This window comes from Serinus canaria, chromosome 6 (genome assembly GCF_022539315.1).
Source record: "Serinus canaria isolate serCan28SL12 chromosome 6, serCan2020, whole genome shotgun sequence".
Taxonomy (NCBI): Eukaryota; Metazoa; Chordata; class Aves; order Passeriformes; family Fringillidae; genus Serinus; species Serinus canaria.
The window spans coordinates 5,955,296-5,971,629 of record NC_066320.1 but is presented as its reverse complement, the minus strand read 5'-3'; the positions used below and the strand labels follow the sequence as shown (position 1 = coordinate 5,971,629).

General features: G+C 40.1%; 1 protein-coding gene across 4 annotated transcripts in view; it reads left to right on the top strand.

Moving 5' to 3' along the window:
- ARID5B (AT-rich interaction domain 5B) overlaps positions 1 to 16,334 on the top strand; it is a 116,969-nt gene that overhangs the window by 83,292 nt on the left and 17,343 nt on the right. For 3 of the 4 annotated variants that reach the window (XM_050976101.1, XM_050976104.1, XM_050976100.1), the window contains 3 exons: positions 1,648 to 1,852; positions 4,193 to 4,245; positions 11,177 to 11,274. In XM_050976101.1, coding sequence (XP_050832058.1) covers positions 1,648 to 1,852; positions 4,193 to 4,245; positions 11,177 to 11,274 — 356 coding nt within the window. The remainder of the gene's footprint in view (positions 1 to 1,647; positions 1,853 to 4,192; positions 4,246 to 11,176; positions 11,275 to 16,334) is intronic. The other variant, XM_050976103.1, reaches the window with a different exon arrangement.

The window sequence follows — 16,334 nt, the reverse complement described above, 5'->3', positions numbered from 1 at the left end:
TCCATTTCCCAGGCCCTGCTGCATTGCCTAGGAGGAGTAAGCCTGTAACTCCAGTGGCCAATTTTGGAGGTTTTTCAGCAGCATCAGCTGCCATGGAAAATCGTGACCACTTGTCCACTCTGCTTAGGAGCTACCATTGCTTTGTCCAGCATCTGTGGAAAACTGTGGAGCAGATCACCTGAACTCAGTACTCCCTGCAAAGTTAATACCTGGAGCAGTATAAAGATTTTGCTTTCCCTGAGCCTGAAATGCCAGAGTATATTTTATTAAGATAAAATAACCATATTGTGGTTGTGGTCTTTCCAGTGATATTTGTTGTTTGTTTACAAGCACTTACATAATCCTCTTCATAGCAGTTGCTTCCAAATTGTCAACAAGTATCCAGAAAGCACCTGGTTTGGAAGTGACAGCTCTGAAGGAGGGTCTATGGGTTGCTTGACCAAGAACTCCTGCCTTCCTGCACAGCAGGATACCCTACTCTCTTCTGGTATCCTCCTGAAATACCATGATGGCTCTTAGAGCCTCCCTGCTCCCTCTGGGAGCACAAAGGACCTGTCTTGGATGGGGTATGGAACTACTAGAAGGCTCCTGACAGCACTCAGAAGCATTGAAGGGACAGTGCAAATCCAAAATACATGTAACCATATCCACTACCTTGTATTAGAGAACTTCCAGTATTTCATTGGAAATTTATTGATCCCATGGTCCCAATGTCTTGGTCATGTACAGATGTACAGCTTTTTAAACATCAGGTTTCTGGGGTTTTTTTTTTGTTGTTCTTTTTTTATACATACCTTAAGTGAATACTCAATTTGTAATTTGCTTCGTTCAGTGAGAGGATTATCTTCAAGAGGGACTGCAGGATTAAGCCAGTCTCACTGGGTATTTTTCCTCATGTATGAACTGAGGAGAGGTGAAGTGGTTCCAATTTATTGATTTCCTGACTGGCACACATCTGCTGGGCAGTCCGGTGAGACACCTGGAGCTCTGGGACTTACATGCATTGGGGATACCAGTGTCTACCAGGGAAGTGTCCAGCTACCAGCCTCTCCCTTCTGCTAAATGCTTAGGGCTCAAGTTTAAGCAGATGCTCAAATACACTTGACTTGAGTCCATGCTACAGCAGAACTTCCACTCGTGTGCTGAGGGCTCTGCCTGGATAAAGCTTGCCATGGTTTGCAACTATTTTGGTGGGCCAAAGGAGAGAAAAATGTGTCATTTCAGAGCTGGCTGCTGAGCATTCCTGGAAGGGGCTGAGCACCCTCAGCTCCACGGGTTGTCTACGGGAGTTGACAATGCTCAGTGTCAATCCTGGAACAAGGGTTATTATTAGACTTGCTAATGGCAAGTGTATGTGAGAGATAGAAGCTGTGACATAGCAATGTATAGTCATAAAAATGCAGATCTGGAGAGCATTACCAGTGAGTTATAATGATTTAAAGATGTGGCTGTTTAAAAATGTTGTGACTAAGATTCAGAACAAGACATTTAGCTCTATAAATAGCTTCCTTTGTTTCCCCTCAAATACAGTCGCATGGTTTGGCCTTCATTTTTTTAAACAATCCATTCTGCTAGGAGAGGGTATTTATTCCTCAAGTGAAAATTAAAGGTTACCCAGATCTGATATGACATCTTTTCTTTTCCCAGGTAAAATGTGAGGCTAAGTCAGCTTTGCCCAAACCCAAGAATAACAACAGCAACTGTAAGAAAGGCTCAAGTGAGGATAAATCAAAGATTGCCATAGGTGAAGAATGCAGAGCTGATGAGCAGGCTTTCCTTGTGGCTCTTTATAAATATATGAAAGAAAGGAAAACACCAATTGAACGAATACCCTATTTAGGTTTTAAGCAGAGTAAGTATCCTTTTTCTCACTTTCTTCTTGACTTTTTAGAATGGTTTGGCTTCTCTGGAGAAAGCAATTGCACACAAAGCCTATTTTAAAGCTTTATGGATGGGGAGGGACCATGTTTATCTCTACACATTTTCCAGTCCAGGCATTTTGCTGTCTTATGCCTAGATTTGCATCTCTTCCTTCTGGGGTAGTTGCTGCCGGATATTTATAGGTTTAAATCCACTGATTATGACTAGAAATAGTCATGTTGAAAACTCTCTAGTTTTCTGTTTTGTAAATCTGCAGCATCTGTAATGCCTTTCTTCTGAGTTAATAATATGACGTATCTTTATTGTGCCCAGATGTTCTTTATGAAAGGACAAATATTAAAGGAAGACATTTAAAGGTGGTCAAGAAAGGCACAAAAGGGATCATATTTTTAAGCCCCAAAATGTGTTTCTAGTTAATAAATTACTGAGTTTGGATAATAAAACCAGACTGTATCTGCTTAATACAGAATGCAGTCTTGAGAATTTCTTTGGCATGTACAGTTTGTAGTGCCACAATCTGTAAATTAATTGTATGTGGAGAAGATACAGTTGAAACTGAATTTTGCATAAATATTGCAGCACAATGTCGATCTTTCACAGTTTTCAACAAAAGCTGTAAATGGGGGAATTTCTCCTCCTTATCTATAGATTGAATGATACTTTATTTCCTTAAAGGGAAAACGCCATGGATTGAAATATTATTTACTCTAATTTATCTCCTAGATTAAAACCATGTGTTATTTTGATGAAGAATGTCAAACCTGTATGTTTTACATAACAATTTACATACCTAATAGCAATTGGCACTGATTGCAGCAGGCCTCCAGCAGCCATTATAAACTTATATAACTCAGAATGATTACAGTGTTTGTCTGAAAACTGGCGGCTTGAAATGGGAGTAAAATTAATGTACTATGAACAGCTTCGTTGCATTATGCATTGATTCAGATTAAATCAAGGCCTAAGCAAAGCTCTTGATAGCTTTGAAGCAGTACAAGGTTCAATGAGGCTTTCAGAACATTTTGTGTTGAAGAAATTTTTTTTTTTCTCCCCCACCCCCCCATATTATTCTGCATTCCATCAAGCATGGAGACAGGGTGGGCTCAAAAGACAAGCTAAAGTATTATTTCTAAAGTTGCCTACTGGGGGTAGGGCCTGCTAACATTTAGCTGAAATACATTGAAACTTGCCTGACATTCATTATGAAGTAGGGGTCTGATCCGGCAAATACTTAAATACCAAAAGTATGCTGAGAAGAGCAGAAATGTTTGCAGGATGGGCTCTGTATTTGTCCAGCAAGGCTTGTGCAAACATTGCCAATACAAATTGGTTGTTGGGAAGAGGCAGTACATACAGTACAGCAGAGCATCTCCCCATGGAGAAGGAGATCCCATTCTCCACGGTCTGCAGCGTTACTGCTGACCTCAAGTATTTGTAGTGTGTCTGTGGGGAATCACTGTTGGTGGAATTGTGCATACACCTTTGATAGGACTGACATGGATTTTTCTTCTAACAATTAATTGAGCTAAAATAAAAACTAAGATATAATTAAAAAAAAAAAAAAAAGAATAGACACCAGCAAGCAGTGACCCCATGGGACAGGGGGCCGGGATGAAAAGCACGTGAAAGAGAAGTTCTGCAGGAAATAACAACTCTCTCCCAACACATCTTTTGAATTGAGTTGCCTCTGTGCTCTGACCCCACAGCCACAGGCAAGGCACAACCAGCCACAGCACAATTATTCCAGTAATGCTCATTCGTGCTCCATCTGGGTTCATTCACGCAGGGCTGCTGGAACGCAGCTTATTGTTCATTGATTATGGAGCCCATTATCTGAGCTGCAGTAAATATTGGATATTGTCTAATCGATAGGCTGCTCTGTGATTCAGTGTGTGGGGCTTGCTTGCTTGCTAATGAAACTGGTATTAAACAAATAATTAAAAGTAACATTCTTCCCAGTAAGTAATTTTTATTATCAAAGTTATGGAAACATGCTACAGTCATTATACCGTGTCTCTTATCAGCAAAGTCAAATGAGCCCGTTACCTTTGTCTCAGTGTATTTTTCCAGTCCTGTTAAGGAATCTCTAAGTGTGTTCTCTTATATGTAATTAAAAATATATAGTATGGGCTAATATTTACTCTTCAGATTATGTAAATACCTCTTTGGAAAATGTTTCACAGGAACTTTTTCAGGGACTGTGAGCTTTTTTTTCTCTATTTTTCTTTTTTTAAAACTGTTTAATTTACATTTCTTTGAAATATGTTGGCTAATGCAATGCTTATCTAAATACTTATTGTCCCTCTAACAGTTAACCTTTGGACTATGTTTCAAGCTGCTCAAAAACTGGGAGGATATGAAACAGTAAGTGTTTAAGTAACTTAAATGAAATAATTGTGCAATCTAACTTTTCCCTGTTAGGAAAAAAAATGTAAAAGCAAACAATCATTTGCTGCATTTTAGACTAGCTGTACTCATTGTGGGTTTATTGGGCCATTTTTGGAAATGGTCCCAATTAGTTCCAGATCTGGCAAAATTGTAAACTTGTCGTAAAAACTCCAAGTGGAAAACATATGTAACTCTTCTCTGTCAAGGAAATTAGTTAGGTCTGTAATTTTTTCCCATGTTGAGAAAGGGCTATTATTGTACAACAAGCCAAGATTGCATAAAAGAAATTTCACTTGGCAACATCCCTGACATCTGTTCATGTCTAATATGGGAAATGTATTAAAGGCTTTCAAAAGTAATCAGCATTGTCCATTAAGGAATAGTATGCTGCAGAATCTTCTCTTATTCCAAGTGTAAAAGATCTTTATTAGACAAGGGTCAGTACCACATAAACAGGAAGTTATCAAAGTAATTCAGAAAAGTCTCTGACACTTTTTATCAGCTAACCATATCTGACGAGAGCAGTTTATTTTTAGCTCACAGGAAAATTTGATGGCCACGGATTTTACAGCATGTATTTTGAACCAATAAAATATTAGAGCAACAAACTCAGATTAAAATCTTGAAATGAGAAGAAAGAGCCGCATTAATATGGCACATCGAGATGACATCTGTAATAAAAAAACAATTGACATAGGAAGATGTCGTCACTGGAAATATTTTCTTCGCACACAATGATCAGATTAAGTTGTTCAGTTCCTGCCACGGTTAGATGAAAGAAATTATTTTTGCTTTGTTTATGAAGTAATCTGGGACATATCTGTTCTGTAGAGAAATGACAAGAAGAAATGCACTATCAAGAAACTGAAAGTCATTTGAACCAAAAGGCAGAACTCACTGTTTTCCCTCCATGCAATAAAGCACATTGCTCTGTACATCAGCAGCCTGGGCTGGTTAGCATGGGTGGGCCTGGGATTTTGTGAAACGTGAAATCTAACATTCTTTAAAAAAAAATATGCTTGATTTGGCTTTTACTGTTGCTCTATCTTTCATTAATCAGCACGTACCATGCTTATGTACAGGGGTGTGTGTAGGCGTGCTCATGGGTATGTATGAATGAATAGCTCCCATAGATAGATCGTTACAGCAATTATGAGCAGTAATTACTTGAGTTGTAAAGTGCAATGAAAATGAGGGCGAAATCTTGAACTTGATCCAGAGCACCAGGGAAGGCCAGGAGGGAGATTGAAGGGAGAGTGGCGTGTTCAGAGTGCTCAGGAAGATGAGCAATTTTCACAGCAATGTTTCAGGTTTGCTTGAGGGGACTGAGTACAGAAGCAGGGATGCCAAAGTGGTGGCTTGCTGGAGAGGCCTGAGTTTTAGTGCCAGAGGGAGAGGGATGGATTTAGATGAGCTGGAGCAGGTGAGCCTCTATACCTGAGGGAGAGCAAGAGCAGGATTGTGAATTTGTGACCACAAAGCTGCAGGGGCAGGTTTTAGAAAGGTCACAGGATCAGAGGGGAAGGATCACAGCCAGAGTAGCTTCAGTCCACACTTGTCTCTAAGCTCCTGTCCTTTTCTCAGTGACAGATGTTCTCTGTTGTTTAGGGGCATTTGTCACCTTGAATGAAAATGTACCAGCAGTGCTTATTCTTCATAGAGAGTAAACTAAGTAATTGCTTCCTATTCAGTAAATGGCAAGGCAAGCACAGCTCACACCCTCTGACCTAACCATGCGTCCAGCTTTCATTGGAGAGTGCCTATGTCTGAAATGATGGGCCTGTCTTGTTTCTATGATGTGAATGGCATCTTGTGCTCTTTGCAGGCAAGCTGAAGTTGGGAGGACTGTTGTGATGCAATTTAAGTTGTATATGGAGCATGAGGTTTTGTGACCTCATTCTCTTCTGTTAACAGTCTCATCCTTGATATGGATCTGCCTTTGATTTACAATTCCTGAGTGTCATATTGATAGCTGTTGCAATACTTTGACCTGTGCACACCCTGGGATTTATTATTTTATGGCCAGTTGATATGCATTGAGTTTGCCAACTGCATTAGTTTGTATATAGTTTATAATGGCAAACACTGCTGAGAAGCTTTTGTGTTTTATTTTTTCATTTTTCACAAGTCAGTGGATGATAGGGGTGACATGGACCTCAGTTATCAGTGTTAGGATCTTAGGCAGGTCTACTTAGATGCAGAAATTTCAAGTGAGTGCTTTAACTCATTGTTGAGCAGAAACCAGCACTCTCATACACTGTGCCACCATCTGTTGATGAGGAGAAGTTGTGGAGTGCAAGTGTGGCCTGCCCTGTTTAATATGCTTTTATCTCTGTGGCCCCTTCCATCTGACTTAAGCAAACCATTATAAGGGCTTCATCATCTTTAATTGGTTTTAAAATTTCACAAGTTAGTGCTTTGTGCACTGAGATAGAGGTCTTTTCTCTTGGAAATATTGTAAAGAAGATGATATTTAAAAGTTGATATTTGACTTCAACATGTGACAGCCATTTTATGAACGGGAAATAGATAAAAGATTGCTTAAAATGACATATGGAAACTTAAAGTAGTCAGATGACAATTTTTCAAGCAGCATAGAAACCTTCCCAGTTAACGCAGTTGCAAAATTTACATCCTTTTATTTGGCAGAACAATTATAGGCTGCCCATTTTTAATTTTATCCACTGTCTTGTCCACTTTGTTCATATATAGGTGTTTTGATGCAGTCTAAAAAACATTATTGAGCACCAAGCATGAATCATATGTGGTGTTTTTCAGCTTCTGCACAGATTCACAGAAGATTTTTGCTATATTTTTGAGTCCAGTCCTGTCAGTTAAAGATCTAAAAGTGACTGAGAACAGACAGGAATTGGATTTGAGATGCAGAGAACAACTTTCTTAGCCATCTGACTTTCCCCCTGGGGGAATGGATCCAGTGAGGCTTGACAGAGAGCATTACCTTTGTATATGGGATAGACATACAGGATATCTAATAGTGTCAAGTCATGCTCATGTGTCATATTTAAGTGCTCTCCATTTCAAATACTTAAGAGAGTCATTTCTCCTCCATTTGATTACTAATTCTTAGTTAGTTGTCATCTATAACTGTGTAATACCACACTCCCTTGTATTTGTTGTTGAACAAGTCTTAATAAAAACAGCAATCCATACAAACTGGTTTAAGACTAACAGATGAAGCTGTCTCTTTGTAGTTCATGGAATCATATTTCTCTTAAACAAAGATATGTGAGATGAGCATCTTTGTTACTAATAATAGGAGAGTGCATTGGAAAGCACTCTCTATAGCAGACCTTCACAGTATGAATTATTTAAAATGTCCCCAAATCACTGGATGAAATATGAGACAATGCCATGTTGTAGGGGACTCAGCTGCAGTGGCATTTAACAGCCATGGCCTAGAATTTTCTCAGTCACCCTAAGTCAAGTGAGTAAAAGGTGCAGAATTTCATAGATGGGAAACTTCCAGGACTTTCCTAAAGAGTTGTCCTTGGCAAATTATGAAGTAGCATTTTTTCCTTTTGAGCCAACATAAAAGGAGTGCCTTGGCATGTTTGCAGAAGGCTGTGCTGCTGAATGGACTCTACCTGGAGATGTCTTAGAAAGATAAAGGATAAAAAGAAAATTAGGTGGAGCTTAACCTTCAGTATGTAGCAGCTTAGATTTTGCCAAAGGTCAGTGGGATCCCATTTAATTGCTGCCTCCTGGAAGCAACAATTAAGTGCTTCACTTTTTAAAAATTAGTGATTGATGCATACATCAGTCCTGTGTCTAGGCAGGCCCAATGAAACTGGTATATCAGGGGAATGCAAAGCTAAATGGGTTTGTTTCATACAGAACTAATTCCCAGAGCTCTGAAGAGAGCTGTGAACATCATGTACCATGACCAGAAAATCCCCCATTATGTTTGCAGCAGGAAATAAGCAAGAAGCCTTTCACAAGGAAGGGAGCTGGGAGGTAGTATTGCAATGCAGAAGACCTTAAAATTTCTCAAAGCAGAAGACACCATTAAAAGCATGTTTGTAAACAGTCTTCTGCTTTAATAGATAAGATCATTGCTTTTATTTGTTTTTTCTTGACAACCAGTCACTGACTGCATAATACTGTGCTTATAGGAACCAGATCAGATCTGCTCTTACATCCCTAGACAGGCCAGTCTCTGTGCTCAACTCGGATTTCTCTTGGTTGGGGAAGAGTTCACAGAAGTTTTCAAAGGTGCTGGCTTCCAATGGACCCAGCACAAGGTTTTGAATTGGGAAGAACCTGTATGAGAAAGGCCCTCAGTTTACATATGGTCAGGAGGAACATCCAGCTTGAGCAGTCCTACCCTGCATGACAAGAGTGCACTTTCCTCAGTGAAGCATTTTGTTCAGATTGTTTAAGGATGTAATTAATCAGTTCCTTTAGTCCTTTGAAGTTTATTAAGCATAAAAAATAAACTTTACAGAGCAGGGGAAAACTCAACCCCAGGCTTTGTTAGAATAACAATTGTTTCAGGGAATGTCAAATTTAAACTCCTTCTGTGGGAGGGCACAACTCAGTTAATTGCTTAGGAGCTCTGGTCCAGTGCAGATGTAGAATTGGATAGAACTGGGCAAATGTTTGTGAAAATACTATTATTCTAAGCAGCTTAGAAGAAAGAGACAAAAAAAAAAAAAAAAGATCCACAGACTTCAAAGGGGTTCACTTTTCCCCTTAGTTATGTTTACTAGTGTTCCAGCTTGAGTATCAACTCTTGAGTCAGCTCATGGTAAATGAGACTAAAGCTCTAAAGCTCTCCTTTTGAAAATGGAGACCATGCTTCTTAGTCACATCAGGATGATTATAAGGGGGACTTACAGTAGTCCTCCTGCTAACTAATCCTTGGCTTTCATTTAAAGTTTCTGCTCAGCATCACCGTTCTTAGCCAAGGTTTTAGGTCCTGGACAGCCTTGCAAGCTCAGCCAGGTTGTGTTTGTCAGAGGGCCAGAGCACAGACCCCAGAGCAGCTTTGTGCACCTTCATTCCCCCATCCATGAGCCTGCCAGAGGTTTGCTTGGAGCAGTCCTCAAGGGATCTGTGATTTTTTAGGAGCTCCAAGAAGGCAAGGGCTGGCTGGCAACACCTCTGTCCTGTCTGTCCTGAGAAATGGTGAAATGTGGGAGGCAGGACCAGAGGTAGTTTCCCATCCAGGCATTCCTTCACAACAGGATACCTGGTCCAACTCTCATTTGACTTTTTGGGTTGCATAAGGAGCATCAATTCATATTCTCTGGATGTGATGTTCTTTATGGCTCATTAGGACTCTGGTTCTTCAAGCACTTTAGTAGTAATAATAAGAAATGTGGGTAGCCTGGGGAAGGGACAGCATAAGAACTGAAACAAAACAGACTTAGTATGAACCTTATCATGAGATAAGTGTTTGATTTGTGTTTAAATCATTTGTTTGGGTGGAATTTATCCTTGAATTGCTTGAATCCTTGTGCTGGTAGTCTGTGGGCTTATTATAAAAGACAGAAAATAAAATTAGGGAAGTCAATTCATTTAGCTTTATATAAGGTTTAAGATAAAACACCTTTTTTTTTTTTTTTTTTTTTTTTTTTTTTTCTTTTTTTTTTCTATTTTTTTTTTCCCCCGAAGTATCTATAGGTGCAAACTATGCTCAACTGCTAATAGTGAGTTAAAGCTACAGCTGTTTTCTGGAGAACTCTGCAAATAATAAATTTGAAGATATTGTGACATTATCAAGTGATAAGACTCCAGCCATGCTTTAGGCTTTGGAGAATAATTTCGGCAAAGGAAGGATTTTCCCTTTATACTGAGCGAAACAGAAATATCTCTTACCCTGTAATATTTAATGATGGTAGCTATCTCCTCTTGTTTAGATTCAAATTACAGGCCTCAGATTGCAAGTTGTAATATTTGTTCTCTTCTGATTGCTGCCTTTAGCTCCTCAGTAAATGCCATTGACTGCTCTGTGGGTAACTCCGAAGAAGCCTCCAGGGCTGAATATATTAAAATCCATGGCATTCCACAGCAAATGACAAAATTCTCCCCAAATTGCCCCCACCAGTTTTCTGCCTGCTTTCTTTATGAGCTGCAGGCAAACAAGGGTGATCTGTTGTGCTTGTCCTATTCCTGTTTCTCTTCCTGTTTTAAATATAGCAGAATATATAAAATAATGAAGTGGTATTCAGAAACAATCCTTTTGCCAGGTCTTCCATCTGTTATTCTGTATAATCCTAATTTCTGTACAAAAAAAGCCCAGAACCATGGTATGCAACTCAATATGTTACAAGATGTTTATTTTCATCAGCATGGTCCAATACAGTACACAGCTCAAATATTAACATTGGAGTACATTAAAATTTCAGTCCTATTTGATCTGTATGTTTTACAGATATAAATGGATAAAAATAAACAGCTTGTAACATATATAGTTACGGACTATGGTTTTGTGGATTTACAGAATTCTGTGGTGGATTTGGGTTTTGCAGCAGATTTATTTTCTCTAATTCAGTTAAAATAACTATGTAATCATTATTTGTACTGAATATGGTTTGAGCTTCATTTTCATAATTCACTGTGGGATTTGTCTGCATAACTTCTGATAGTTAATGACCCTATATTGATTGAGATTCTTTTGTGAGTCTGTATTGCTTGTGACTTGATAATTAATCAGTCAGATCACTCAATTTTAGAGAGAAAGAAAATAGACATGGTGTTAACTTACCAAAAAAAAAAAAACACACCCAAAGCTCTGTGTACTCTGTATATTCTGTAGGGGCTTTTATAGTGCTCGTAGTACATGCTGTTCTGAAAGTGTCATATGTGCATTTGTTGTTGTGAAGTCAAATGCTGTAGAATCTGTAAAGATGCAAGATTAAATTTTCCATTGCCATTTTTACAGATAACAGCCCGTCGACAATGGAAACATATTTATGATGAATTAGGTGGTAACCCTGGAAGCACAAGTGCTGCTACATGTACTCGCAGACATTATGAAAGGTAAGATAACAAATCTGAAATGCTTGTTTAATAATGAAAAAATGAATTTGGAAAGCCTTCAAAGCATTTTATAAGGAATTAGAGAAAAAGAGAGAGAGTTGTCTTAAAGATTTAGTAAATAGTTCCCCAACAGTTTAGTCAGATAATCCATTGTGATTTAAACCAGAGTTTCTGTCTCTAGTGACTAAGTAAATTAAAAAAAGCATCTGATTTTTCTTTGCTATAGATCTTAATTTTTGCAACAGTCTTCCAGTTAAAGAAGCTGAAAAACTGAGGAAAACATACTCAAGGAAAAATAAGAAACAGCAGCTAATTGATGAAAACACTTGTCTTCTATCATTTTTTAGGAATACCAATTAAGCAGATTGTGGTTTTGATCAAAATAATGGGGTGGCCCATAATGCAGGGTGCTGTTAGTGTTGTAGGTCATGCTGAGCATTGCATTCCTCTTCTTCGTGGCATTCCTTCCCTCCTCCCTGCCTGCGAGCTGCTGCCAAACACTCTTTCTCTGCAGCCATTGTTGCTGGTCAGAACTGTTGAATTCTTATTCTTCCCATGTAGATAATAAGTTCCAGGGCTTGTGAAGCCAGAACACATTGAATAAAATACTAGAGCTGGAATGTTGTTTTGATTTGGTTTTTAGAAACAACTGTTGGGGCTTTTTCTTTTCTTTTTTCTTTTATTTTTTTTCTTTTTCTTCTGTTTTTTGGTTTGTTTTTGTTTTTGTTTTTTTTTCTTAGACAAGCAAATGTGAATAAAAGCTCAGCAATTTTCAGCTCAGATAAGTGAAATTCAGTCTCTTCAGTTCCTGGGCATAAACAAGTCACTTTGCTGGGCTCAGGAGGAGATTGTACTTGCCCATGCTGAAGGTGGCACAGCAGAGCTGTGTTCAGTGGGCACTTTCTCTCCTTATCTTAGTGCCTGATGTGTCAGCCTCTCAAAGAGACATACTGCCATCCTCATGGAGGGTGGGGCATTTGATCATGCTCATTTACAGGGGACATCGCCAGCAGAAGGGCTTGGGTGCACAGAGGAGTTGCATGTCATGAATGCCATTATAAATGTTAGAAGCTTTCTGGAGATTGAGCCAAGCAGAGTGTGAAGTGAGTGAGTTGCTGTGCATGTCAGATGGGGCTTTTCCCTGCCTTCATGTTGCAGATAAATGTTTTAGATTGTTTTATTGACTCATCAGATTGTGGGTATTCAGCCTTTCCACCCCCATCTTTATAGTCCTGAGAGTCTCAGAGCTTCCTCTTCCACCTGGGCCAGCTGATGGTTTTCCAAATGGACCTGTGGCTTTTCCCTTGCCAGATGTTCTGTGGGGGATGTTATTTGACAGAGGAGACCCAGGCACACATAAGCATTAGGTCTCTGTGGGTTTGGGTTGCAGAGGGAGCCTTGCTGAAACCCTGGAGTCAGTGAGAGAGCACATCTCTTGTAGTTGTGGAAAACTAAATGAGCCATTCACAAATACTCCATGAACCCCTGTCTCTCTCTTCTGCTTTCCTGACAATGTTCAATACTAGTGGTTTGGGTGTTTTTTAGTATGTAAAAGCTTTGCATTGCACTCCTATGCATAGAGACTTGTGTATGACTGACTCAGCAGTTACTTGGGTATGCTCTGAAGTGCCACAAAACCCATTGTGCTGTCTGGAAAACCTGAACAGTCCTGATGCCTTCCAAATTGAAAAGCCTTTCCAGGCTACCCAAAAGCATTTCTGCTTGACTTGACCTGGTCTGAAGAAAGTGTCTTCTAGTTTACGGTTAGATTGGTCTTAATACACTGAAGAACTCAAATCTGAGTTCATGGATGCCAGTCTATCATGTAGTTCTGTGTATAAGGTCTGATATGAGGCAGCACCTGATTTTCTACATCCCTGGCAGGCTATCAAAAGATGGCATTTGGAGTAAAAAATCTTGCAGGATTTTCAGGTTAGCCCTGAGCTTACCTAAAATGTTCTTCACTAAATCTGTTCTGAAAAACCAAAACACGTATAAAAAAACTCAGTAACTCATACAGTCTCTACTTTTCTAGTGTTAGATGCTCTTTTTCCACTACAGGAAAGCTGTATGAAGCCTCAGACTTGAAAAAAAGTAAATGAAATTGTCATGGTTTGTTTCAGCTGGTAATTCTAACTACGGCACCTGTAAATGTAATGCTCATTTATAGGCAAAGTGCTCAGATGACATTTAATCTAAAACTAGAACAGTAGTGCAGGAATACACACGCTCATGATTCAGGACACATACATTTTCAAACTTGAAACTGTACAGCTGTACAGCTAAACTGGAAATTGAATTATCTGGAAAGCAAATGCTGAGTAAATCTCCTGATTTTTCCTTTCTGAATCCCACTGGCCCTTCCTTGCTTACTGGAGGCAGAACAGGCAGTTCCCTGATTTCACTGGCCCTGGTGCTATTTGACTTAGCCTTGCCGTTCATCTCTACAACTGGATCTCAAGGGCATCCATATTGTGTTCACCAGCTCTCTCCCAAGAGGAGCTACTGGCTGTTTGCATCAGCTTTAGCATATCAAGGCTGTGCAGGTGGCAGCCACCTTTCAGTGACATCCTTGGGATGCTGAGGAGTGGAATGGTACATATGTCCCAATTCAGGCATTGCCATCCCTCCTTCCTGCCCTCTCCTGTTCCCCTTTGCAAGGTGGAGTTTCACACACAATTTCAAAGGCTGAAAAGAGAGGGAGGGAAAAAAAAACCATTAACAACAACCAACCAACCACCAACGAACAAAACCCAAACACAAAATACAAGCACTGGGGAGGGCAAAATTGTCTCTCTCTCTGCCAAATTCAGTGAAGAAATACTGCTTTCAGTAAAGGTGTTTATAACCTGTGCAAAGCTACCATGTGGCTGCAGATTCATGGTACAGTGGATGGCAAAAGCTGGAACAAAGCCAGTTTTAAAGGTTTTGGGGAATGTGTTGCTCTGCACCCTGCTCTTTGGAACAGGGTCTGTGGTGGTAGCTGCTGGTGTGCCATAGGTAGGTAGAGTGCTTCAGCTGGGGCAGTGTTTTCTTTGTTTCTCTGGTAAAAGGGAAAGAAGGGGTTTGTGTGCATTTTCAGCTGATTCATTTATCATTAATACAGTTCCTGTTTCCAGTAACTGTTTTCATTTTAAAATAAGGCAAGGCTGCCAGTGTTTCAGTAAGTGTTATATTATATATTAGTTAGACAACTTCTGTTTTATTAATGAGTATAATAATGAAAGTGCAGGTTTCTGAGTAGAAGCAATGGGTGTTTTTATTTAAAGCATAGCAGGCATCCTATAATGCCAATGAATGCATTATTGTCACTGTAGGCATGGCTGGTCTGGACCTGCCTCTGATTGGGTTATTCCAAATAGGCCCAAGCACTTCATAAAAATGTCTTTGTCAGCCTAGTTTTCCTTCCAAACCTATTCATCTCTGTCAATTTTTTAATATTAGTACCAGGCTCTTGGCTATAATCCATTAGTACTGTACTTAATTGCTCATGTTACAGATGATTACCAATATAAAAAGCATTAATGGTTTCCCATCATGGGACTGTTGCTCTGTGCATGACTTGGACTGTACAGAGCTTATAAGGTGTTGTTGTTTTGGTCGTTACTGTCTTCACTGATGTTCCTCTAATGATCTTTCACGATCACAGAAAGCCAGAGGTGCGTGTGGTTGGTACGAGCTGATTCAGCCTACAGCGTTCCCTTGAAACTCTCTCAGCCCTTGTCAGTACCCTGCATCTCTCTCTCGCTTATCAAGAAACCCTCAGAAACGGCTCCTTTTCTGCGAAGCACTCTGCCCCATGCTGTCTTCCCCTAATAATGCAGATGTGGTTTTTCACATGCAGGGTTTGAGGTTTCTTTTTGCTTTTACACAAAACACATGATCGGCAGCTTTAACTTTCTGGCATGAGCAGTAGGCTGTGTTTCTGCAGTGCTGATGACGTTGTTGTCAGGGATTTTTTGTAAACACTACAGTGCTGCTCCCCTTCCCCCCTCCCCCCCCCCAAAAAAAAAAAGAACCAAACAAAAAACCCAGCCTGCTTGTTGGCAAGGTATAAAAAATTCCCAATAAAATACATTGAACAAAACAGAAATACTAGTAATTACCTGTTGGGGCCTTTTTCTGCCTCCAAGTCTGGCTGTGATTCATCTTGGTTTTCTCCAGAGCAAGTCCTGTGCATGGGCTGTGCACAAACACACATGGGCTGGGGGATTGTGCTGTGCAGGGGCATGCAGTAGCTCTCCTTGGCTTCTCTGGTGGACAGACCTGTCTGTTGGAAAGTGTCATGGCAGGCAGCTGCATGGTACCGTAGACCTGTGGCTTCCTGGCCTCTGTGGGTGCTGCAGGAGACTGGGCTTCCTTGAGATCTTCAGCAAGGATGGACCCAGAGAACCCCATGGCCCAAGTCCTGCTCTTCAGCAGCATGTCTCCTGTGCTGGCCCTCACAAGTTACTAGCATTTAGAAAACCAGTCTGTCCTGGGCAGACACGGCTGGAGAGGGATTTATTAGGCCTTGTGCTTTCACTAAATTAAAACAGCTGAGTGACCTGGAACTTGAGGAGGAGCAGATAGGTGAAATGGGTTGTATTTCTTCACAATGGGGCAGCAGGTAGCTGTGCCCACACTTTGGATGATGACCTGCAGAGGGTTTTATTCTGGCTGTGACTGTGGCCCCTGGGTACTTGCACATCTACCAGGGAACTAAACTTCAGGAGATGCAGTGCCTTGTACAGTTCGGAGCCCATTCTGCCATTTTTCTTTCTAAATCTCTCACATAAAAATTATATATGATCACAAACACAGGGCAGGTCAAAATAGGTCCCTTACACGGTTTCCCTTTAACAGCCATAAAGTCTGTCTACCCTGAGGATATTGTGCAGTAATTCAATATGCAGGAGAGCCCTGTGTTCCATGCAAATGCTGTTTGGTTTTCTAAAGCATTTGGATAACTTTCATAACGTGTAAGCATTTCAGTGGAATTTTGCAGGAAATTCAGTCGTTAGAGGGAACAAAAAGTAGGGGGCTAGTATAGCATCTGCATGAAATTGCTTATGGTTATC